We start from the raw sequence: 27,325 nt of genomic DNA, 5'->3' as shown, positions 1-27,325 counted from the left end.
TGTCAAAACCAATGCATTTTTACATATATATGAAGTAAAAGAACGAAATTTACTTTTTCACATAGAAAAACTTATTTATACTAAGAATTCACGTAAAATTTTAAATCTAAGTTGTGAATTTGTAACATGACAGCTGCGAGGAAATTTTTTATTCTTGTTATAGGCAACATTTTACGGTAATTTGTGCATGTTTGGCTGAAGTAACTTCGAGCTATTCAAGATGCTTCTTTTTGCTACAAGCTGCAGTTGAAAAAGTGTTTACAGGATAAAAATTGTTTATAATATCATTAAAGATATAAACGTCAATTTGAGTGTCGTGCCCGTGACAGAAAACTACCAAAAGTTGTTGTACTGAATTACTAAATTTGAGAATGTGGTTCGTACTTAGTAGAAGTAACAACTTGCACGTGTACTTCACATTTACCAAATTTTGGACTAATGCTAATAATATATTTCGATTTATTTCAATTTGAAAACTTGTCCTGCCCGTGACAGTGGGCATGCCATTGGTGGGAAAGTTTGTGTACATTGGTTATTCATGATAGAAAATGATTCCATGTGTACTAAAATAAAGTTTTCTAAGCATGAACATTATTTACTTAAATAGAGGATTATCTATTACTGCCAGTATGATGTTTTAACGTAAAATAAGTGTCATATAAATATTATCATTAGCGTCACCTTTTTGTTCGTTTCAAGGGAGAAATGGATGCGATTGGAGTACCTAGAAGAATGCCAGTATGGAACTTTGTGAAACAAAAGTAATTGTAGAATGTGCTGCTGATTTCGTATCAGCTTTAAGCATTTCGTTTCAAAATGTATCTGTTTTACTATCATCAGCCGAAATTGAAAAAAAAAAAAAAAAAAAAGACGCTTTGAATAAAAGGCGGGAAACTGCTCTAATCAATTGAATGTCTCCAACCAAAACACTTTTATTCTGCAATTTGACAGCGAAAATTGAGTAGTTCGGCGAACTTTTAAATCAGAGATTCATCCGTGTAAAATCTTTAAACTCCTAACAGACTTTTATTCAGATTTTGAAAATGATGATTCCGAAAGCCATGAAGCTATCCTGAGCGACGACTTAGGTTTGCATGTTAACAAGGCTTGTTAGGCCAGCTGTTGAAGATATAACACAAGGAACATTTTTGTTGATGGAATTTTTCTCTAGTGGACAGAAAGAGAAAGCATAGACATGCAACCAAGGATCTTATAAAATATTAGATATATTTTATAAGGTCCTTCCATGCTACTATCTCACATAGCCCAGTGGAAGAGGAAGTCAAGGAAATTCGTATGAAGACCGTAAGCAATTGCGGTAAAATTTTCAAGACTGTTGAAGATGTGTCTTACATGCATTTCAATCAAATAATACCTGTGATACCAGCAGTGCCGTAGCGTTGAGGGGGAAGGGGCGACGGCCCCGGGAGTCAGAGTATGGGGGCGCAAAATTCAGGAGGAAAAATAAAAGATATATAAAAATGGAAGGAAAAAGTATTAAATAGTGCTCAAAATCAAGGAAAAGCAGGGTTTATTTTTGAAAATTTTCTTGCGCATGGCGCCAACCATGGTGACGCTTTGCGGCTGGTCTGTCGACCTCACTCATATTTTCGGGGGCGCCGTCGTACGCCCCGGGCGCTGATTTTCCACGGCACGGGCAGTGGATACCAGCACCTGTTTTATATACTGTTAGACAGTGTTTTGTACGAAGTTCCCTACAAGGTGGATGTAAATGGGCAAATAAAACCATTTCCTAAAGTGAGAAATAAGTGTACTACATATTTTATATTATCTGATAAAAGCGAGTCCCAAGTAAAGTAAATAGAACTATTTGTCTACAATGATATAACAGAACAGCAGAAATTGACTTATTTTCGATTTTATTTCAGTTTTCAAATCATTTTTATTGAGATTTTGTGTGTTGATTCACACGGTGTCCTGCCCGTGACGCAGTAAAGTTTTTTTTTTTATTAATATAAATATTTGGCAAATTTCTCTTAAGTGAAGTTTGGTAAAAAAAATTCATCATTTATACATTTCCGTTTATATAAAAACATTTTGAGCTAAGAATTCACAGAGTTTTGTAACATTCACTTGGTGTGTCGAAAGTCACTTCTCTTTTTTGTCCCCGCCCGTGACAGACGATTAGGAATTAATATTTTCTACTCTAAACAGAAAAAAAAAAAAAAGGTAAACGCGCCTGAATTCGACAGGCACCCGAATTCGACATACCTGTGCTTAAATGTTGTGAAATAAGCGTAAAATGTCATCCCTGCGATCGTGAATAGAAGTGGCAACATTATGGGAGTGTCTTTTCTCGTGTCAAAAGTGCGGTTACAGTAGATGAGTCACACGCATGGAGAAAAGAAGTACATTATTGTGTGTGTGATACACTCTTCGAGAAAAAACACATAATCTTAAGAAAATCATAAGACGGCAAGTTATTTTCGTTAGACTTTTATTAAAGTTAGGTTTGCTTCAAGCAAATAGTGGGACTTTAATGTTGTAAAGGAGATTCAATCAGTGCGTTTTGTTTTCTTCTGTGAGGACAAAGGTGTGATGTAACATGAACGGGGGGTTGTCGAAAACACGAGCCTTTATTTGTAACGTGAACCGGATTTCGACAAGGTTGTCGAATTCATGCTCAGTAGTGCAAATATAATTTCAACTGAATATCTAAACGTACAAATATGTTCAAAGTCTTTCATAAAGCTATTTGTTGCATAATTCTCCGATAGTTGTAACCTCAGTTCGATATGGAATGTCGAAATCAGGTTCCTGCATGTCGAATTGAGAATCATCGAAGTAACTACTCAGTTCAGAAAATTTAAGTTGTGTTCTTTTGTCCGTCTGATAATTTCTGCATAACAATAAAACAATATTTGAAGCTGAGAAGAGATTACTACTACTAATAATGCCGACTTATTGTTATACATGGATATAATTGAAGGTGTCGAATTCCGGTACCGCAACTGTCGAAACCAGGTGAAGTGTGTCGAATTCGGGTTCCATTGGCGAGTTCCGGTTTCATAAAAAATTTTAACATTAGCATTTGAGCCTTGAAGTGACTTTTAGTATTAGTAGAGACTGTACATTTCAAGGGAAAAAATGGGCCAACCCCGACCAATATTATGGCCACAATAGGCAATTGATTTTGAAAAAGGTCCTTAACCTGTCGAAATCCGGTGCGTTTACCTTACTGAAAACATCAGCTACATATACTCCTAAATCTGTACTGCTCATGTATCATACAATTAGCAGAATTTATGTTGTATTTTTAGAAATATACAACTTTAAAGCATCAAAAATGCAGTGTAAATGTCCTGCCCATGACGATGGAATAGCCCTTTAATCAAAGGAATCGCCTGACTTGTAAACTTAGACTAGGCGTAAGTGAGGTTTTTCGTGGTTCGACACCAATTTAAAAGATGAATCTATTCAATTTAAACAACTGTCAACGGCACAAGTTGGACAGTGATACAGATTTACTGAACGGGTCGCTAATGGACGCCTAAGTTTAGACAATATCAACAAACGATTAATCACTATAACAGAAATTTAATAAAAATTCAAAATAGCACTAATTTACGAGTGTCCCACAGGTATAGGGCTACACCAAATTGTGGCAGTGAGAAGGTCATCCCACCGGTGCTAATAAATGTAAAGGCAGCAAGGAAGTTTAATTTGAACACTAAGGCAAAATTAATAATAAAATCTAGCTCCAAGAAATAATTATTTGTAGTGGGACGGCAACACTGCTTCAGAGTGTACGCACAACCAAGTTATACACAAAATAGTAATTAGGGACGATTAATGACAGTGAAAAGGAATCTAATTTAAGGATCGTGATTATACAGAGCACAAAATATAATTGAGAAGAGACCATGGGCGCCCGAAGAGAAGGGCAGGGTGGGGCCCGAGCCCCCTCCTGGCTCACGAAAATGTATTTAAACTTAAGATTTTCTTAATACAAATAATAATAATAAAAATACCAAACATAATATAGTAACCAGAGATTTAAGCCCCCCCTAGACAATTTTCTTCGGGCGCACATGGAAGAGACTGTCAGGCTCTGACTATTCTTAGTCAATCATAAGCGACGTGTGATTAATTAGCACTTAACAGAAATAAGTTCGCGTAGTAATAGATAATATGTCAGTCAAAACAAAAGAACGGAACAGATATTTGTCGCCAGCAACCAACTTTAAAGGGTTCACGTTAATTACAAAATTAAAGATTTAACAAAGACACTGGGCGCATGAAATAGCGCGTAATCTGATGGTTGAATGCACAAAAGAGATACAACAAAATTAAAAGAATGAATATATTATTTTCTCACCCAATAACTTGAAAGTGGTATGGTGTTCGTGACTTCTTGAAAGTTGTCATGTCTTCTCGAAGAAGAAGAAGAAGAAGAAGAAGAAGATGATGATGATAAGCATGGCAACAATAGTTGTCTAGAAGGAAGTCATCGTTCCGAAGGCGGAACCCGCAAAAGATCCGAGCCGTTAATCTTCCAGTGGCGTTGCCGATATCCCTCAGGGAGGGATCGACACTTTCACTCCCACAAGAATCCCACGGACAAAGGCCGGGATGGAACTGAACTCACAGGACACAAGGTGATGTTAGTCCTTACAGACTGACTCGTGTGTCTGTCCAAATCTTCAAAGTTGCTACACTGATGCACTGGTAGCAGTTGCAAGTAGGGCCTACTGCTAACTCCAATAGACCTATTTATCAGAATGGTCATAGTAGTGAAGTGAGTCCCGACGAAAGAAGCAAGAAAATCGCTTCCCATAGCTTGGGAACTATTAAAGCCCAAACGGTAAAATTTGCTGACCCAATCAGCCCAAACGAAGAACTATCCAGCCCAATAAAAATTTCGTCTGGCCCAAATACTTTGGAGCTGACGTGAAGTTGGCCCCTCAAACTTTATGAAGGTCTTACTGTGTTTCAAATACAACCCAAATATTGAAACTTGCTACATTGCTAATTTCAGTACACCTACTTGTCAGACCACTCTTCATAATGAAGTTAGCCCCGACAACAGAAGCAAGAAAATCACTTATAATAAATGTAATAGCCCATAGGTTAAAAACTATAATAGCCCAAACGCTAAAAGTTGCTGACCTAATCAGCCCAAACGAAGTACTATCTAGCCCAATAAAAATCTCATCTGGTCCAAACACTTCGGAAGGAAGGGGGGATAAAGTGAAGTTGGCCCTCAAACTTTGTGAAGGTGTAACTCTGTTTCAAATGCAGCCTAATCTTGAAACTTAATAGATAAAAGGTACTGCTAATTCCAATAGATCTATTTGTCACAGGTCATAGTAGTGAAGTTAGCCCCGACGAAAGAAGCAAGAATAGGCCCTATCACTTTTTAATAAATGTAATAGCCCATGTCTCGAAAATTATAATAGCTCAAACACTAAAAGTTGCTGACCCAATCAGGCCAAACGAAGTACTATCCAGCCTAATAAAAATCTCGTTTGACCCAACACTTGGGGGGCTAACGTGAAGTTGGCTCCCCAAAACTTTGTGCAGCTGTAGGTTTGTTTCCATACAAGCCCAAACACTAAAAGTTACTATCCGAACAGCCCAAAGGAAGCAATAAAGATCTCGTGTAGCCCAAACATTTGGCGCGCCAACCAACATTTGTAGGCCTTTAGATTTTAGATCTGACTTAAGTTACACCAAACTGAATCAATGCAGAATAAAGAAATAAATACAAGTACCTTTACACTATATCTGAATCAACTATCTACCAACAATATAATTAGATTATAAAAAAACTCTAATTATGATATTGAATTCATGAAAAACACAAAAGTAACATCGAAAACAAAATTTAAAAATATCCGAACCACTACAACGTGGTGTGAAAGTAAAATAATGTATTTGTCCTGTGCACATTATGCATAGTGTAAACTGATATAAACCAGTAGTAATTGTGTTTTTTAATGATTTAATTTATAATTCATGAAATAAAGTCTTAAAGTGGAAGGCAATATGACTTAGGTATAGTAGTGCAAAGACAATTTGTAAACAAATCCTTCGTAATAAATTTGATTTGGCCTCTTTACAATTTGAATGTGGAATATTAAATATTACATACAGTGAGAACTAGTAGGGCCTATAGTAACATAATTTAAGCCTGTCTCTGTAATCGTAAAATTAGGAGAATATAGTGTATTCTACCAAACTCGCCCAATCCAGTCACGGGTGGTATAATTAAACTGTTTACGGCAAAGGTGAGTTTGTTTTAAGGATAGCACCCATTGGGGGTCCACCGGGTCCGGAGCGTCCAAAATGTTCTTACTCAACATAGACTTTGTACACTTTCTCTACAAAACTATGCTTGTTTAACAGGGAAATGCTCGATATAGTGTAAAAAATTGATCTTTCACGCTACTCTTCCTCTTATTGTTTTAATTAGACCTATACTTGTATAATTTTTTCCTGAAAATATAGTGGAAGTAGTTTACCATTATTTATAATCTTTTCGGGTGCAAAATAATAATTGTTTCCTACAGGAATATAACATAGACGTAGTGGGTTGTAGTATTGGACCCTTCCCCAAAGCTTGGACCCTTTCGAACAAAAATTTCTGGGTGCTTGCCTGCGTGGCAAATTATTATTCGTACTGTTTTATAATATGTTCTCAAATAACAATAAAATATTAAACTCCATCTATTTGGTGTATGTTCAGATAACCCGCTAGATGTCTAATAGTACAAGTAATTTTCGAGTAATTTTCTCTGTCCTCATAGATTCATGGGCACGTGCATCACTTAACGTGATTTCCGCAGAAACGTATCGCGGGGCAAGGGCGCCGATTTTTCTGTAACTTTGGGGGGAGGGCAATCAGATGTGGGTTTGTATATTCATAGAAAAATACACACAACAATACATATAAAAGTACAAATTTATAAAAATACATGGGGCCCAGATGAGCTTGGGGTGCGGGCTCCACCGTCCATCCAGGATCGGGGCCCTTGTCGCGGGGTCGTTGTTTCCAGTCGGCGAAGCTTAAAAGACTTTTCAAAGTCCATTTACTTTGTTAATATTGCACTCACAAAGTAAATATTTATTTATTCCGTAAGCTATTCTTTTAAATTAACATAAGTAGGAATTAGTGGAAATCCCCATTTTCGTTCGTTCCCGCAATGTCCAGCTGAACCGTGTGATGTCGCCACAAGCGATAGTAAACATTTATTTTGATAGTTCGTATTCTATTCCGTGGCGTCAATATGGAGGGAGTAGGAACGTTGACAGTAAAGTGGAGTGGAAAAGAATATCAAATATCTGGATTGTCAGATAGTGATACTGTAGCTACTCTGAAAGATGCTATACACAAGGAAACAGGAGTTCGTCCTGAAAGGCAAAAGCTTTTAAATGTGAAAATGAAAGGTTAGTATTTTAGTTCGATGTGTGCTATTGACAGGAGTTAGCATTTTTAAAATAATTACTATTATTTGATACTCTTGCAGAAATCAGCTAAATATATCTTACGGAAGCTTATTGACTTCATCTTTTCTTAGTGGTATTGTTGTCAATAAGAAAATCTTATAGATCTTCCTTGTACAAGAGAAATCGTGTGTAAGGATGCTTACACTTCTGTGCTGTGGAATAAACTTGATAGGTTAGTTTTAAAATAATAATAATTTAATAAACTTTCAAAGCACCGAGGCTGTGAGATCCGGACCTACAGTATAATGTAGGACCTGGTATTCATGAGTACTCTGCCGGTAATCGAACCAGGATCTAAATTTACGCACTAATCTACCGTCATTATTATATTTCGTGCAGGTCAAGTTTAGGCACACCATTCGATGTAATTGTTGAGAAATTATAATTCTTTCACTAACTTTCTTTATATTATTTTCAGAGACATTTGTGATTAGCAACATGACAATGCCCCACTTTGCACGAATGAAGTTCAACGGGGCCACTAGAAGTAATTTTGAAAGATTATAACGTACAGGTTTACTTTTGACACATCACACGAAATAACTGTTCAAAAATTAAAATTCTTTCACTAATTTCCTTTTTATTGTCATTTAAATGAATTGTGGTGGGTGACATGAAAATATCTTACTTGTCATTGATAAAATTCAACTTACCATCAGAAGTAGGCCAATTGTCGAAAAATTACAATTGTACAATTTACGTATATATATGACGTCCGAATTGTATGGCATAAAATAAAGTGCAAAAAATGCAAACAAACCCGTGGTAAGTGGCCACTAGAAAGCACGAATGTTATCTAACCAAGTCAGAGCAAGACGAAGCTGCGGGTGGATGAGCGGCAGCGGGGGTCCGTCCGAAGGGAGCATGCGCGTTAGCGACGGTGAGGCTAAACGTAAGCAAGGCTAGTAAAAACAAGTGTGTTTGGGCAATGATACGAGTTAATAGCACTTGTTATGGTATCGTAGTATTAACACTCTACTTGTAAACATAAAATACAACTTCTGTACAGTGCAGAAATGAACCACCGATGGAAAATAGTATCTAACATCTAGTATCTACAGTTTTCTTTCATACGTACTCCCTCATTTTATCCATTGTAAAGCACTTGAGACCCTACACTTGGAAAGCTGAAATACAGTTGTAATACTTTGTATTTAATTCTATTATCTGCAGAAATTTGTTCTTTATAGATTCATTTTAACCGTCGCAAAGCACTTGTAATTATTTTACACTTCTAAACATAAGATACAATTGTATTATTATTTAATTCTGCTGTCTGCAGAAAATTTGTACCTTGTAAACATGTCTTCCCATGCAGTGTTGGATTTTTTGCTGTAAATTTTGCAAAATGTCCCTGAACGTAATCAGCCCCATATATTTTTGTCTACGTAAATGTGGCACTGAATTCTGTTCTATCGTACGGTATTATAGATGACCATACATGAATTTATGAGTTACCTAGTTCTTTCATCAGAAAATGGACTTCTAATAGCTAATTAGTTAATTTTTTGAAGGAGAAGTTGCATTTTTGGGCGCAGATTTACTGTAAAACATTATTTATAAAACCTGTTTAACACGGAAGTGAAAATTCTGCTCCTCACAGAATGTGATCAACAGTAAAAAGCTCAGATTTTTGGGATTGGCATTTAAGGGGAAAAAATCAAACCACGAGAACTTGGACATATATTTCAAAACGTAGTTTATCATTTCAGTCAGTAAATTATTATCGTTCAAATAAAACAAAATGCAACAAGAAATCTTAAACTATTTTAGAGATCAACCGTTTTAATGTTTTGCCGAAAATCGCACATGAGAAATGGTGCCCAAGGCATCTTCGGCGTCCTGTATATCGGGTAGGGTCAGAATTTCAATAAATAGATAAATTGGTTTCTTACCTTTGTCCTGAAGTCTTAAATCAAGATCACTCTCCCCGTCCCTGCCTGAATTGATATAGATTATGTCAACTGAAGAATTTACTCTTTCAACTAGAATGACGAAACAAGCTAGAAACTTGCAGAAGATGGAAGATGGAACTTGCATTTTGGCAACACCTGCTAACTTAAAAGGGAAATTAAACAAAATGTCTTCAGCTTGTTTGAGGATGATGAGTTCTCTGTGCTCAGACAAAAAGGATTGTATTACAGTAAGAATCAATGGTGGAAAATATCCATAAGCAAAAACACTGTTTCTTAGTAAGTTAAAAGAAATGTAAACAAAACTGTAATAAACTCACTTCTTCGAAATTTTATGAACTATGATTAAGTGGTGTATTACAGTTGCAGCTTTTGAAACACATTCAGTGTGCGCAATTCATCAAAATGTGAGACTGATGTTGTCTGCTGTAGAACCAATCGAAGATGACTGTAAGGAACTGATCAAGAAAGCGGTGTAGGTGGAAGCTAAGGAATATATGCTGCAACGCTGTGAGCAATACCTGGTAATGACTCATTCGAGTCTTATTTAGATGTTTTCAAAGATTATGATCCAAACGAAATGAATCAGATGATCCACATTACAGACATACCATGTAATACTGTAACTAGAATATAACCAACGGATCCACATTACAGACATGCCATGTAATACTGTAACTAGAATATAAGCAACGGATCCACATTACAGACTGGTTTTAAAAGTTGGCAGTCATTGATCATATTGATAGATTTTACTCAAAACTACTTGTTTGTTCTGCAGAATGCTGTCCAAGGATTTCAGTGGGCCACATTGCGTCCCTTTGTCGTCTATGTTAATGGAAACCAAACTTCAGAATATTAACACGTGTGATTGCCTCCACCATGATACTGTCACTGTTCTTGGATTTCTAATGCGTCTGATTGAGTACCTGAAGACAAAACTGGGAATAATCAAGAACATTAATTATTTTAGTGATGGATTGGGTGCTCAGTGCAAGAATTTCATAAATTTTTGTTTGCATGAAGATTTTGACAACACTGCTGAATGGAATTTCTTCGGAACAAGCCATGAAAATTTACCTGGTGGCGGCATTAGTAACTAGCTCGTACTGGTTTAGAAGCCCTTATACGACCAAATATTGACTTCATGTGATTTGTTCAAATTCTGCCATGAAAATATTCCAAGCGTAAAGGTGTTTTTTAAAATATAAGGCACAGGACGACAATGTACACATTCAGACTGATTCAAGAAAGATTTTTATTTTCTGGGGGTACACGATTGCAGAAGCAAGAGAAAGAGCCCATTAGTTTCAATAAGATCAGGATAAGCAGAGTATCCAATAATGCTGCAGCATTTATAATTAATGCCTTTGCGACAAATTATGAAATTCAAGCTATTTCAGTTGCAAATATACATGTTTTGCATGTATGTATGTGCGATAATGTTCGGTTGATGAGAGAGGTGAAGTATCATATGAACAACAAGATGACCGTGTCAGCTTCATGGATCCCCATCGTGCTGCTCGCTCCTTTCATTGGGCAACTGTTGGATTCTAGACCAACATATAGTTGTGACCTTAGACGCACCATCATCATCATCAAGAAGACAATACATTTGTCCAAAATCTATCCAAGAGACGATTACGGCTCTGTTTAGACGAAACTGGTACATTGTTTAGTATATTGCACGTTTCGCAGATTTATACTGTATGTTTCTGTTCGTTTTAATGTTAACTTTATGCTTTAAATTGATATGCATGTTTATTGTTACGTATGTTCAGTACAATACAAATTATTTTCGATGACCTTCTTTTGCCCTATACTCAATGAATACGTAAACTTCACTTGTACTTCCCAAGGTTCATAAGTACTACTTTTTGAAACATTTTTTTTTATTATCATTAAGAGACAGGATTAAAATTTACAGATTGGAGGGATGCAGTCGTGATATTGCTCTCCAAAGATACCAAAAAATTTGACCACTTTGCAAGTGAATATCTTTGGATCTAGCTGGATAGTGGTAACTGAATTTAATCCACATACCAACATTATAAGTAGAAATCATACCTCCAAGTTGAATTGGTGCATTCACAACATTAGGATGTCATGGTATGTTGAATGTAGACTCCCTGAATTGTACAGACTTTGTGCAGAATTGTGCAGACTTTATATATACAGATGGTGATCAGAAAAATGGAAACACCTATAGTTGGCAACATGTCAGATGTATGGGTTGGCAGTAGTGTCGTGGCGCCCGCAGCGTCGGACCGCTGGTGGTGGTGTGTTAGGTCGGTCTCCATACTACGTCAGGCGCAGTGGAACAGCATTGTCCAGTGGCTGCAGCAGACGGAGGTAGTGTAAAATGGGAGACCTCTCAGATTTTCAAAGAGGGCAAATTGTTGGTGCGCGGTTATGTGGAGTGAGTGTGACGGCAGTGGCTACTGTCTTAGGTGTGTCGCGTGTGGGACAGTGTCGAAGGTGATGACGGCCTTCACAACACACGGGAAAACCACATCGGGGAAGCGGAACAGTGGGCGGAAGAAAATCATGAGTGACAGGTCACGCCGGGTATTAAAGCGCATTGTCACGCAGAACCGTCGTGCCACTGCGGAGCAAGTGACGGAGGAACTCAATCAGCACCTCCCCCACCCTGTTTCGACAATCACAGTCCGTCGCGAATTACATGACATGGACTTACGGGGTCGTGTTGCACGGATCAAACCGCTCATCAGGGACCATAACGCTTTCGCACGCCGCAAATGGTGCCGCGACCATGCAACTTGGACCGTTGAGGACTTGAAACGTGTGATATGGTCTGATAAGTCATCCTTCACCCTATTCCCAACCACGGGCCGTGTTTATGTGTGGAGAACGCCCAAAGAGGCTTCTGATCTGCAGTGTCTCCGCTCAGCTGTGAAACATGGCAGCGGCTCGATGATGCTGTGGACCGCCATATCATGGTTTTCATTGGATCCTGTGGTTACACTTAGCGGACAAATCACTGCCAACGATTATGTCGCAATTTTAGGAGACCACTTACATCCTATGGTCCGGATGTTGTTCCCGGACAATGACGCCATCTTCCAGGATGATAATGCGTCCATTCACACAGCTGGCGTTGTTGCAGCGTGGTTTGAGGAACATCGGGATGAAGTTCAATACCTCCCCTGGCCCGCCCAATCCCCAGCTCTCAACATGATTGAACATCTGTGGTCCGTCTTGGAAACACGACTCCGGCGACGATTTCCACCTCCATCCTCTCTCACAGAACTGGCCGATGCCCTGCACGAGGAATGGTGTAAAATTCCACTTGCTACCATTCACGACCTCTATGCCTCCATCCCACGTCACATCAAGGCTGTTCTGAAGGCGAAAGGTGGCCCGACACCATATTAATCTGGTAAGTTGCAATTTCGTTCAGGTGTTTCCATTTTTCTGATCATCATCTGTATATATACATACAGGTCCGGATCCAGGATTGCCTGAGGGAGGTGCACCAATAACTACCAAAATGATCAATCACACTGAAACTCTTCAGAGACATGTGACAATATTCTTTACCCCTGACAACACTGATGCATAGAACTGAGGAAAGTATTTTAAAGAGGGTCGCAAGTGTTATGCAGGAAATAAATGGTCCTCTCTTCTCCTGGCTTCTGTTTTCTTCCCTACTTGACAAACGCTATATTATTTTGCTTAGTGAATAAATCTTCAGCTGTTAGAAAATCGACTTAAACCATTGCTTTGGCAAAACTCTTCTTTCTTTTAAGCATCTAACGGAAACATGATGGCAGAAAGTTGGATAGTGTTGGTATTTTCACTGCAGCTTCTCATTTTAGATAGTGTATATTTACAACGACGGGGAATGCACGTGCACCTTTGCGCCCCCCTAAATCCTGCCTTATATATATATATATATGAACTTACAAGAATTGTCTGTACATCGAGCTTTGCTTAAACGACTAATTAGTGAGTAGCTATTCTGAATCAGCATCAAGGGTTCCAAGTACAAAAGACCAGGTCGTTTGTTTACTACAGCTTTCAGAAACGCTGAACATTTGCACACGGTACGAAGGTTAGTGGCGTCTCTTTGAAAGGCCGTATGCATATGAGCAAAGCAGATATTCAACTGGCATTTGGCATATAGCCATCAAAGACAATATAGAAACTTCGTACTAAATTCCATAAAATTTGGAAATGGCCGAGCTGGATCCCCTGGTCCCTTTGTCGTGGAATTACCCGAATACATGAATAGTGAAGTTACAACAAAATAAAGTACATTTGAAGTACCGTACGTGAGTTTCGAAATTCAATGCGAAAGAAAAAGGACAGCTACACGCTGCTTAGTGTTCTGCCGCACACCTACCTAGTGTATTCTCCGATCTTTCAACAAAAATACAGTATTTTCAAACGTGTTGAATGACTGCTGATATGAAATTGTCTTAGGCAATGTGTTCAAAGCCCCCAACCCTAACATGAAAGTCCGTCTGTACGTTCAAAGGACTTTTTTTTTTTTTTTTTTTTTTTTTTTTTTTTTTTTTGCTTACCCCGCTGTAAGGAATCACCTGTTGACGTTTATTACAGTACTTAAGACCCTGTATATATGGAACTATTGGGACAATAACAAAAGGTAATATTTTCATTAAGCAAGGTTGTGAGGTCGGACGTATACGTGTAACTAAAGATAATAGTTACGCACGGTGGTGCCATTTAAAACAGGTTTCGTTATATTAAATGTTATTTGTTCCTTTTATAATTGTACGTCTTTACACCTTAATGTATTATTTTTGTAAGTAGGCAAAGTGGCGGAGGACACATGTAAACTTTCGGCATTAAAGTTAAAGCCAGGCTTCAAAATAATGATGATGGGATCTCTTGAAGAAGACATAGCTGATGCTAGCACCCCACCAGATGATGTGCCGGAAGTTATTAACGACTTTGACATTGAAGAGGAAGAGGTGGCTATTGAAAACAGAGAAGAGTATCTGGCAAAGGTAATAGTTGCTATACAATGCTTTAAAGATTTAATTTCATTTCATTACATTAAAATATATGAGTACTGTAATATTGCCCAATTATGCGCCATTGACAGTTGGAAGTGAATTATGAAATGTAAGTGATTAATGATGAAAAGACTGATAGGATAAATATAATAAGAGAAGACAGGGAACTGTGCTATAACACGAATTAAATGAAATCACAAATTTAACGTCCTACAGTTATGCCCTTTAGGCTAAAGAAGGCTAATGGTTACTGAAGGTGAATAATTATGAAATAATTGGTAGAATGGGAATACGGAAGGAAACGTGAAAACCCACTGATCCGGTCTTGTCTCCACAAACTTATGACCTGGAATCGAACCTGATACCCTCTACCAGAGGTAAGGCATTCAAACACTGTATTTTCCTCGACAACGCACGAATACGATATTATCTGGCTTAAGTTGCTTGAGATCGAACGAGGAACACTGCAGTAAAAAGATTACTTCTATACCGCCGAACCACTATGTTCCTTACCGCTGTATTAGTGTAGAGCATGTATGCTTACATTACGAAAACCAGAGCTATTCGTATTATTAATAGTTAATATTCTTTCGCCAGTATAAGAAAGTATAGTCTGTATACTTACGGTTGAAGGATTTTGTTGAAAATATATGCGCAAAACATTCTTGAAAGAACACTGCTATAGTAACGGTTTAATTCTAACAAGAATGATAAACAACAATCGAAACGTACTGATATCGTTCACAACTGGTTATAACCATTTTCTGTCTAGTTTATTTGTCCTGATATTGATCCTTGTCTCTTACTTCATGCGCCATAGAAAATAGAGTTGTAAGAGTTAAAAAAAAAGTAAATACATTTTTCGTTTTTTACTGTGAGGGTTTTCGTCCCTTTCAGAATTTCAGTGTAAATAAAGAAATGATGATTTGTTGCATCTGCTTTCATTATAACTGTAAAAGCACTTAATTATTGCATTCGGGAGAAGAAGAGATGGACTGAACATAATCGAGTGTTACAGGTTTTAATTTTATTGTTTCTTATCTCTCAGAAGTTACTAATGATAGAATAGAACCTAAATATAGATTTAATTATAGACGTGGGTTCTCAATAAAATTTAATTTATGGTAGTGGGGTTGCCATTACTGTTATTTGAGCAAGTGCAAATATATAAATAGATTTCAAGTACTTTTACCGAAAAGATGCTGAATGTTCAGGGTACGTAGTCCCAAATCAGAGTTTGTGTAGGAGCGCTTAATCACTACTGTTCTGGCAATTGGAAAACTGCTTGAATTAAGAGCTAAAATTATATTATTTAACCTTCGTGGATTGTAACACCATTTAGAGTTCTTTTTTCGCTGTGTGATTAATATACACGCCTTGTGGCTAGTTCAATTCCCAGTTGCAACTCATGTTCGGATCCAATGATAAGGTGTAGATTCATGGCAGGTGTAACCTCAATGTTGAAAGAGACGTTAAATTAGTCAATTAATGTACCGACATCGAGTTTTTCTTTTTTTAATAACCATTAAGAAATATTTCTATAAAATGCACTAAACAATCTCTTTTGTAGGCTAAAATGGGAAAATGGGATTAACCTTAAGAGAACGGCCTTAAAAACGACTCATACGGGATAGTCACTTATTTAATCCTCCGCTGCGTGAACACTAATTAAGATATCGCGATGATATTTTCTTTGCCAAATATGGTTGGACCATACTTTATCATGATGGTAAATTTTTCCCTGAGTGTCAAATTTCCTTCTCAGATTTGAGCCCAAAGTAAAAAATTCGAGAATTTTTAAATTTTCACTTTTCTTTTTTCCCCATAGCTTCCTTCGTTTTAGAGAAATCTACTTAGGACTTGTCAGGTACATATCCCATATGGATACCTAATTGTTGAGACAAATTGGACCATCCCGCGATCAGTGTTGCCAACTACGGAAATTAAAATTTCCCTACTTTTGGGTAGAAAAATTAGAAATTGGGACATTCCATGTGAAATCAACCAATGAAATGGCAAAATCTGACCTGACGATCTTAGATTTTTGTAAAAAATTGGTGCACAGTTTTGTTACAGTGGGAGGTGAAAAAGTCCCAAATATTACCTTTCTCCTCCTGAAAGTGTCCCCATACAGGGTGTTAAAAAATGCCAAAAAAACGGCATTTTTTCAGTTACTGTGATTATTAAAAATTGTCATAAAATGGTTAATATATGCATTAGAGATGTGGAACAAACACCATTGGAAAGCTTAAAGATTGCTCTACAAGTTGTACTATATTAAAAAACTGTAAAATAAAAAGATAACACATCAAAAATTCAAATTCAAATTTGAATTTTGAATTTCGCATAGAAATGTCCCTCTGATTTTTTTCAAAATTGTCCAGATTGTAGTCTCATATGTGTACTAAAACACCACAAAGTTGCATTTTGGGCACTCAATGGGATCCGATTCAAAATTCAACATAAACCAAGCATTGCACGATATTGATTATGTGAATATCTGGGTTCAAATCGATAACCATTTACCTGCAGCATGAAAGGAATTTATATTCAATTTCATTTGTTTCTTGATGTATTCATTTGAATTTACACAATTATCCGCCTTTTGAGTTATTTAGAGACGTATTACGTTTCCAAACAGTACTTAATACAAGTCATTATTCTTGTTAGTCAGTATGGATGTTTCTAAATTTATGTTGACTACATTGCTACATGTTATTTTCATTCCTTTGTTTCAGGATTTCTATTATAAAAGGGAGGGATATATTTTCCTCCCTTTCACAATATTTGTATCAAATGTGTTATGAAACACAGTGACACTGCTCACAATCACTTCACACACTTTCAGCACAAACAATTAATCAATAAATTCTTTTTTCTATTTCAATTATCCACTTCCACATAATCTGTGACAGCAATCCTGAAACAAAGGAATGAAAATAACATGTATCAATGTAGCCAATATAAATTTAGAAACATCCATACTGACTAACAAGAATAATGACTTGTATTGAGTACTGTTCGGTATATTAGCAGTGTACCAAAGTTTATTTTAACATAGTTTGCGTCTGTCTTGTAGCAGTATTTGCAGCCACAGAAAATCTTAATTCTCCATTTTAGGAGAAAATCCGAAAAAAATCCTTTTTTCCCTTCTTGTTGGCTACATCGGGACAAACGTACTAATATATGAAAGTCTCGTCTTTGCTCTACACAACGCACCATAGAAAGTTTCAATAGGATAATTAGGGGAAGTACAGTTGAAGTTTACATTAGACCTTGTTCTCTAACTGGAAAGGTAATTGAGATTTTTTTTTAGGCAGAATGAGATATTTTGTAATGACATGCTTACTTTATTTGATATCGTCACGATACTTGTAGGATATATTAGAGGGATACCAAAGTTTATTTTAAGATAGTTTGCGTCTGTCTGGTAGCAGTGTTTTCAGCTACAGAAAATTTTAATTCCTGATTTTAGATGAAAAATTCGGAAAATATCCCACTTTTGCCTCTGTAATTTCCGTTTTGTTGGCTACATTGGAACAAAAGTACCAGTATCTGAAAGCTTCGTCTTTGTCCTACACAGCGCACCATAAAAAGTTTTCAATAGGATAATTAGGGAAGCTGCCGACCGTGCATAACTTGATTTTTGCTTCTGAGGCGAAAGAAGTGTCAAAATTTCGGGTGCATGATGAGAGAGAATTTTTTCTTTCTGTCTGTATGGCAGTCAACGATTTCAGATTTTCACTCTGTGTTGTTGACACACCAAAAAATTTTTTGAGATGACTTGGACCTATGTGGCAACAGTGGTGCTAGCTCCAAAAGATAATAGAATTCGGTTAGGGAATTTTTTGTGAATTTATATCTACAACCATTGGGCATTCATTCTACGGGGAAAGCCAAAGCTTTTATATATATATATATATATATATATTATTAGGGCAGTGGTTCCCAATGATGTGTCGCGAAATTTTAGAATTAAAATTTAACTAGTTATTAAATTCATGAAGCATTTAATTACTAGTTTAAATAAGTTTTGAGACACAATGAACCAGTCAGTCACTCCAGCAAAATGTTTCAGCACTGCATAGTCACTACTTTATAAATCTTATAGTCTACACTGTTATAATCGAGGAGTTACCATAGCTCCAAAAAGGGCACATACACAGAATGGCAACTTTTGGGAAATCAATTTTAAAGATTACATAGAATTATTAATATATATTTATCACAAAATAAATAATGACTTTAGTAAAGGAAATGATGATTATGTACTCTAAACATAAAATAAATATAATATGCATAGATACTTTTTCTATCGGGATACGATGGTTTTACTTATTTTTGCAAACGTGTTATATGCTCTTTCTTATCCAGAACACCTAATACTAAAACTAAATGTATGAGTTTGTTGTGAGATATTGATTGTAGGTGCAATATAATAGGATCACATATCAACGTGTACAGTTTGCTTGGCCTGTCCATGTGTTTTCCCCTCCTCTTTTGAAAACTGTCGTTGCGCAGGATCTTGTTTTGTATGACTTACATCCTCTTCATACTGACTTGAAATAACCTTAAAATGAATTCTTGACATACTTTTGAATCGGAAACATCTACCCTTACACTATAGCACCAAATGTTCTAGCCTATTGATTTTATTCAGACTCAATCCAATTATCTTAAGATGTTAATTTGTCATACAATTTGCAAACAAAGAATCGTGAATTTTCGTGTTGGAGTTTATACACTCTCCGGTGTGAAGCACACTGCTTTGACCGCTGAAGATGTCTTTTTGCGGCAACTAATTTACTAGAGCTAGAGGTGTAGACATGTTCAGTATTTCTACTTTTCTTGCCATTCACTCTTGTTTCTAGGTTTACTTCCACAAAGTTTGGTAACATGTAGCGATGGTTTCAAACTGGTAATACTCATATTCTAGAATAAACATACATATACACCATGTTTGCTTTTTGAAATGCAGCCACATACACAAAGTGGATTTAAAAAAAAAAAAAAATAAAAAGTACATGAATGAGATCCTATGCTTTTGCGGTATTCATTTGTTCAAACAAACAGGGCTAGTAGACACAACTGAAATTTTTGAGATTTTACATAGAATAACGTGGCGGAGCTGTTAAAGCATTCTCCGTATGTGCGCTGATTGGAATAAAGTGTGTGGTCATTAAATAAATAAATAAATAAAGTTGTGAGCTGCTGTACTAGGGAAGTAGTTTGCCCTTTAGTCTTTGTCCCATTTCTCCATTTTATCGTACTAGTAAAATTGTTTACTTTTTTTAGTATATTTTATTAAATCATTGTTTTTACTTATTTCTTTTGGTTACTATTTACTTTTTAGTCTTTGTTCAATATTCTGCCATCGGTCCTTTGCTAATAACTTCCTTAACTTGAAACTACTTCATAATTTCAATGTGTGAGCTTAACATATTTTCTAAGAACAATTTACAATCATTCAAAATTAATTACTTCGTTTTAATTCATTCAACATTTTTGCAATACAAATGTTGGCATAAGACAATAGCGTAAAACTCATCTAATTTGTAAAAAATAAATAAGAACGAGTAAAAAGGAAATAATCGGAGAAAAATGCAACTGTTCCAAATTAATTTTCATTGCATAGAAAAGATTACTTTTCTTACTTCATTCAATCGGCCTTCAGCATTAGCCGGGAAATAGACATGCAGACAGAGCAGAAGATTGAGAAAAATTCAACGAAACTGCAAACCTAAGATAGAAACGCATTGAGGAGAGCTTTCCCATCGTCAGGAAATCGATTTGCTGAGATATGGACGCTTCATCGCTCGAAGAACGCCATACGAAGTTACAAATAGGACTAACGATTTGTAACATTAAGCTTTTTGCCTCTAAAACTCTGTCGCGCAAGATCACTGTGTGCGAGCTCATCCTGTTTGCTTTACTTCATCACCGAAAAACAAATTAATATGAGGAAGAAGATATCCAATATGTAAAAAGACTGTTTTATAAACCTTTGGATCCTTCAGAGTACTTACAAGATACCCTCGACGTCCTCCCAAAAAGAGGAAGTCGCCGAAAACATTGCCCTCACAGAACAGAAGGGAAGAGACGATTGCTAGCCGACTACGATGCTGGGACCCCGCCTCTTTATTGGTCACCGCGCAGGACTGATCTTCTAGCAATTTTGATGTCCAATGAATTAGAGGACTTTCCATTCTTCTTTATGGACTAAACAAGTGCCACCGAACAACTTCTACAAACTGTGTTAGTAGTGAAGTGTTTGTGTGAGTGTTGGTGTCAATTACGACGAACTGGAATGGAAAACTTTGTAAGTAGTAATCATTCATTGACATACATCTGAATCTGTTGTAGTTTCTTTACAAATGCCTATAACTCTGCTCTCCCGTCTGAATGTCTGTTTTTGGGCTAAGGGTTGTTTTTAGTCCGACACTAATCAAAATTTTCCCAGAAACTAGATCCCAAATTAGATTCATTTTAAAAACAAAGGTACTCGCATTGAGCCTCACACACTACCTTTGCTATTAATGGATGCTTCCTTGTGCTCACATTTTCCTCCACGAAATTTGTGTACCTTTTATTTACTCAAATAATCTCTCTAGTAGAATAAACATGAGAATACGTTCTAGATTTGTAGGTATGGAAACCTCATCTGGAAACGAGCGTTTAGTGTGCGCTGTGCCTCTGAGCCCAGGTAAGCCTCAGTAGCATAGGCACACAACGATAGTTTCTTAGTTCGTTGTTACAAGCGCCATAGAACGCAATCTAATAAGTAAGTTAAGAGTTTATAAGTTAATAGTTTTACATTAAAACGATAAGTTAGAGCGAAAATGGTATATTGTCATCAGCTTTATGTATCTGTGCAAAACTTAAAAGCTTTAGCTATTATAGAACTGCGTGAATGTTGTTAAGGTTTAGTACTAACAAGTAAAACAGAAAAGTATCCTAAGCAAAGCATTGTGGAAAGAATAGCTTTTAATTTATCTTGTAATAAAATAGTGGACACCGTACTCTAGTGGTTAGGGCCTTGGACTCGTGTCCACGTGGTCCCGTGTTCGATTCCCGGCCGGTGCTTCCCAATTTTCGGCGTCCACCCAGCGTCGTGAGGCAAATTAGGGAGCCAGTGATGTGAAAACAAGACGTGACGGCCTTTAAGTCTAGAAAGCTCCTGTTAGGGACAGGAAGTCGCAGCGCACTGACCACGTGTTCGTCGCTAGGCTGGACGTAGTTCAGTCAGTCGCTAGCAGATGGCGTTGGAGCGGCTCAGATCCACAAAATGGGCTGTTATGCCAAATGGTTTTATTGTAATAAAATAATAAGTGTAAATTTCGTAAAATAAAAGAAAACTGTGCGATATGAAATTTGGTACCAAAGAACTATGATCCAGAAGAATAGGTAGTTTAATGATATTTAAGTCAAGATAAATGGAGAAGAAAAGAAGGGTAAGTTTGCATGTAGTATCCATCCAAAGTTATCATCCTAGTAACAGCAAAATCTGTTTAAATAATAATAATAATAATCTAGTTTTGTTGTTATTCTTTCATATTATATGTCATTTGGCAGTTGAATATTTATCTTTCTTTGTATTGTAGATAGAGAAGAGAGTTCGGGACTATAAAATCAAAATGTTAAGTGACCCACGGCCTGGAAAGAAATTGCTTGTGCTTGATATAGACTACACACTCTTTGATCATAGATCTTCGGCGGAAACTGGTAATGAACTTATGAGACCATACTTACATGAGTTTCTTACATCAGCGTATGAAGTAAGTGTACTTCTGTTATTAGGGTTGTGATTTTATATATGTTCTTTATTTTATATACATATATATTTGCTTGAAACATCAATTGTTTTGAAAAAATACAATTTATTAATTTGGTTATTAAAATTACTCAGTGATTTCTTAATTTGATAATTCCTTTTTTAATGGATGAATTTTCCGTCTCTTACTGTGCTTACGTGTGGTATTGAGTAATAGAATAATCGTAGTTTTAAAAAAAATTATCAGGTAAAACCGGAAAGATTGTAGGAGCTTGAAATAGGGGACGCTGTGACGTTATTAATTATTTATGTTTCATTTTACGAATATTAATTAATGTTCTGAGTTGAAACGTTTCTACATAAAACTAGATCTGATCCTTGTTTTATTTCTAAGGAATTACAAATATATACCTGTACTTAGGTGTATCTCTGATAGATAGTGGATGCTCAACTAGCACTATTTTTTATATTATGTGAAATTTTTATGTTTCTTTTTAACAGTGGCACTGCGCGAATACATCCCTTATCACCCAATCATGCATTTTTTTTTCTGTGCCTATTGGGCATAATAAGAAATTATTACAATTAAAAAAGTGTTGTTGAATATTAGAACTTGCGTTGTCCGATGTAGTGATGTCCAAAATGATTGTCGCATATTTATAACTGTCTTCTTGTAAGAATATAATTTGATAATAGTTTTGCAGAGTACTTTTAATACTGATACTGAAATGAAAAATGAAATGAAATCTTTGAGTTTTACGTCCCACGGTTATGCCGGTTAGGCTAAAGGAGACGGTGATGATGAGTGATGAAGGAAATGGTGGAATGAAGAAAGTGGGAGGAAACGGGAGAACCCCGAGGACACACGGTGTTTGTCCACCACAAAGTTCACTTGGCGGGGGCTGGGATCGAACCCGGGACCCCAAGCACCAGAGGTGAACGCTCTACCACTGAGCCACCGCGGCCCCAATACTGATACTATGTGTATCATCAGGAAATGTATATTTGTGGTAAGTTTCATAGGAAAAGAGTTATAAATAAGAAAATCATAATGAGTAAAATAAAATGTAACTAAATTGACAAGAAAATTTTATTTTCCTTTCATTGTTCTTATTTACTGCTCTTTTGACATAAAATTTACTACATACTTGTCTTTGCCGATTATACACATACTAACATTATAAGAAATATCGGGCGAATTCATTATCAAATTATATTACTAGAACGACATATTTATAGTCATGCGACAATAATTTTGGACATGAGTGTACCTCCATGTTTAAAAGAATCCGGCCGTCTATTTTTCGTCTAACGCAAAAGACAAGTTTTTATTGGGTTTGATTGTTCTTGTGAACAAAACGAGGCATGTCCAAGGGAACGTGGATGGTCAAGGCTTATTGAACACAACTTTACATGTTGCAAAATTGTTATTAGATAACGCTGTTGATTCCATAGAGCAGCATTTCTCAACTATGATCCGTGAACCAGAAGTTGTCCTTGATGTCCGTTCTTGTGGTCCTCCAAGATGGAAAAATTAGTACTATATAAATTCAAGTCATTTGCGAATCACTCACTGTAGCTGAGAATTTTAAACAGGATAGTTTATAAGATATAGATTATACAAATTCGAACAACTTGTGGATATATTATAAAGTATTCTTGATAAGCCTTCAGTTATATGTATAATTATATGCCTATGTAACTTGTGTTTACATGTACTTTCTTCTGTTAATATCAATATAAAGTAAAGGGAATTATAATAGATATTGTTTAAAAAATATAATATATGTACTCAAAACATTTTTAAAAATATATATATAAATTTGCTTTCGAAAGAGAGAAAAGTGGTCTAGTAGAACATTCCAACTAATAAAAGTGGTCCCCACTTGAAAAAAAATATTGAAAAACGCCACCATGGAGTGTATATTTCCTAATTCTTACGTCTTGTTCTTATATTTCAGGACTATGACATAGTGATATGGTCTGCGACAAGTATGAAATGGATAGAGGAGAAGATGAAGTTACTGGGAGTTTCATCACATGCAGATTACAAAATTATGTTCTACTTGGACAGTTTGGCAATGATTTCCATCCACACTCCAAAATATGGTGTAATTGAGGTATGTCGAGAGATTTAAAGTAAGAGTTTTCTATAGCTTAACCACTTAGAAAGTTCCGTTCGACAATTATGACTTTCAGGGAAGGGTTCGTCCACTTGTGTTGTGAATTGATATATCAGCAAATGATGTCCAGATTTACTAACTTGAGGAAAGCATTTAATACTCGCCATTGAGCATATGAACATAAAATTACGACTGTTTCTTTCGGAAACCAAACACACAGGGAACAACAAAGGGGGTGGCTACGGGGAGGGGGGAGGAACGATAAAATTACGAGTCCGAGTAGAATTTTTGTAGGACTTCCGACAGTGAATAAAATACTAAATGAGGTTTCAATCAAAAGTGATATTTTTGTTTACAGTTCTGATCCCATTCTGCGTTTACACGCATGTTAGATCACTCTTTGTAAACACGTTGGACAGTTCATTTTGATACACCCATTAATCTGGCAACTTCATTTACTGTGCGCTTCTTTTTGCCAATTTCGTTGCCAAATATTTTCTTCGACTCATCTTGAGGAATTTTCCATGCAAGCTGCTGGCATACACTCCAGTTAACTTAAATGATCAAGCTTCAGTGGTGGTGCCTCATTTAGTCACGTGTTGCCAGTAAAACGTCATTTTTAACGATAGAAACGACCCAATATTGGTTCTAATGGAGGTGACTAATCTTCCGCTCAATATGCTTGTTGAAAATTGTATATTATTTTTTAAGTTTCAAATTAAAAGTAGGAATGAGAAGTGAATGTATTGAGCGTACAGACTATTAAGGCAAGGAGGGATGTTCGCGGACAGGATAAATTTTTCTCCATCTACTTATGGATTTGGGGAAAAGATTTTGAGAATACTTCTGCTGAAAGTGTTGAAAGTATTGTTGGAGTGGCCTGTGTTTTGGGACAGAAATTTGAGAAGTAAAGGTAGTCAGTGATCGTTGATGCGAATGGAAAGATAAACTAGTGTCGCCAGCATAAGAGGCTGGACAATGGGTTCATTTAAGGACTTACATGAAGTTTGAAGATTTGCAACTAGCAGAATGTCGGAATGTGTGTTGTCTCTGTGGTATAGGATGTTGAAAAATGTGACTAGTATCCAATAAAGGATAAGTTTCACATAAATTTTCAATTTTTTGTGGAGGTGTGAGATGATTCAAGAATCCAGTTTTCGTAATGAATTGTGAAAGTTGAAGTGTCTTCGACACACTATTTTCGAAAATCCTCTCTCGGGTCGGAAAAACGTTTTCCCCTCTAGATAGGGTGGTGAGAATGGTATTAAGAAGATCCATGAATTTCTGCAGGGAATTGAGGGTAGAATAATATTAGATGAATCCGAAACAGAAACGTCTACGGAAGAGTAGTATTCAGGGGGTCTATCGTTCACGAAAGTCATGAAATCAGAAAACGGTCACAAAAGTCAAGAAAAAGTCACGAAATTTAGCTTTTAGGTCACGAGTACAAATATAAGTGGAGAATTTAATATTTTGTTCTATAAAACGTCAAAATTCACCGCCAAAAATGTCTATGGTCGAGTTTAGACATCACCAAATCGCAAGCAAAGCACGGTTCTATCGCATGCATGAAAATTCGGCCTAATTCGCACCTAAATTCGCTCTTGAGATTGTCCTTCAACTTCCATCATTGAGCAGTGGCGATGCAAATCGCATCGCCGAAATCACCTACGCATCTAACCAGTTTATTCAACTGTGAAAAGACACCAGGTTTGTATCGCTCTATGAAACAGCCTGGATAAGTGCTAAAGAATATAGGCACTGTTATTAGTTTTTGAATCTTTCGAAATTTTATAGTTTGGTAAAGAAAAGGTCACGAAAAGGTTACGACATTTCATTTTGGAATTTTAGTAGACACCCTGTTATTTCTCTCTCTCTCTCTCTCGGAAGGGTATAGTTGAATTATTTGCGGATACGATTAGGAATATTCCCATGTTAGAGTGTTGATGAGAGGGTCTTGTAGTTGTTGAGGGACATTATGGTGGAAGAGATATGGATTTCTATTTTTGAAGGTAAATTCGTAGAATAGAGAATGTTTGGTGTGGTGAGGGTTGGAGCTCTTGAAGTAGAAGTATTACAGTCCGTTGCTTTAATGTGTACGACAGTCTCGATACATTCGTTCTTAAATCTGACGTGTACTCCGAGAAATGTGACGGTGTATTTGGGGAAGGACCAGGTTAATTTCAGTAGAACTTGTTGTTTATGGAAAGTAGGAATAATTCTGGTGATGATTGGTTATAGCGCCATTATAAAAATGTATATGACTCGATGTTAGAAGAAACGGAGTGGTGACGATTGAAGAATTTTTGCTCAAGGCGACTCGTGAATAGATTGTGATTTAAAGTTAAACGTAGTGGTTACAGATTTTTCAAATGTAATATTGTCAATGATTAGGACGAACAGATGAATGGTTGGTAGAAATAGGCAGAATGTGTGAGGTGGCCCTTAGAAGAATGTGAGGAAATTCGAGATACTGGGATGGATCTCTGTGTGAAGAGCAGCGTTAGATCTACCAGTGTAGATGGAACAAAATTCCAGCGTAGTTTGGAAGTCGGTATGAAGTTTCACTTGATTGATCGCATAGGAGGGGAGAGAAGGTTAAGTCGTAAGATGATAAGAGTCTTTTAATCGGGAAAAGAGTGCATGAGTAAAAACTGAGAACCAATTGAGAGTCATTTTGATGCTACTCGATTTCCACGCTAAACTACCTGAGTACTTGGTAAATGGCTGTCTTGCGGTATTACATCGTACATTAAATCGAGAGCACTCCTCCAACTTAAGCGAATTTTCACATTCTGCACTGTGTGAATGAATAAAGGAAATTTCAATGATTGAAATTGCCATCTTGCTGCGGAATTATGAGAAACGCTCAAATCCGTACTTCCTTATTTTTAATTTAAGGTCTATATACCGGATTTCAGATCTCCAACGTAAGCGAATTCTTACAGTCGGATCTTTATGATTCAACAAAGGGAACTGAGTATTTTATAAAGTCCCTCTTTCCCCGTTTGGAGCTGAAAAATGTACTTCTTACGTCAGAGATTC

At 36.6% G+C, this 27,325-nt stretch overlaps 1 protein-coding gene and 1 long non-coding RNA gene across 3 annotated transcripts in view; one reads left to right on the top strand and one right to left on the bottom strand.

Moving 5' to 3' along the window:
* LOC145666827 (uncharacterized) overlaps nt 1-4,703 on the bottom strand; it is a 103,681-nt gene extending 98,978 nt beyond the window's left edge. The window contains exon 1 of the long non-coding RNA XR_014127824.1: nt 4,340-4,703. This is a non-coding gene — a long non-coding RNA (uncharacterized LOC145666827). The remainder of the gene's footprint in view (nt 1-4,339) is intronic.
* A 2,520-nt stretch (nt 4,704-7,223) lies between these two features.
* Ublcp1 (Ubiquitin-like domain-containing C-terminal domain phosphatase 1) overlaps nt 7,224-27,325 on the top strand; it is a 36,722-nt gene continuing 16,620 nt past the window's right edge. The window contains exons 1-4 of one of the 2 annotated variants that reach the window (XM_081734393.1): nt 7,224-7,410; nt 14,181-14,377; nt 21,988-22,161; nt 24,119-24,277. In XM_081734393.1, the coding sequence (XP_081590519.1) occupies nt 7,251-7,410; nt 14,181-14,377; nt 21,988-22,161; nt 24,119-24,277 (690 nt within the window). In that variant the 5' untranslated portion in view covers nt 7,224-7,250. Of the gene's footprint in view, nt 7,411-14,177; nt 14,378-21,987; nt 22,162-24,118; nt 24,278-27,325 lie in introns of both variants that reach the window. The other variant, XM_081734392.1, reaches the window with a different exon arrangement.

Source organism: Thermobia domestica, chromosome 12 (assembly GCF_964235325.1).
Source record: "Thermobia domestica chromosome 12, izTheDome1.hap1.1, whole genome shotgun sequence".
NCBI lineage: Eukaryota > Metazoa > Arthropoda > Insecta > Zygentoma > Lepismatidae > Thermobia > Thermobia domestica.
Note: the sequence above shows the minus strand (reverse complement) of the source record. Positions and strands in the feature narration are given on the sequence as shown.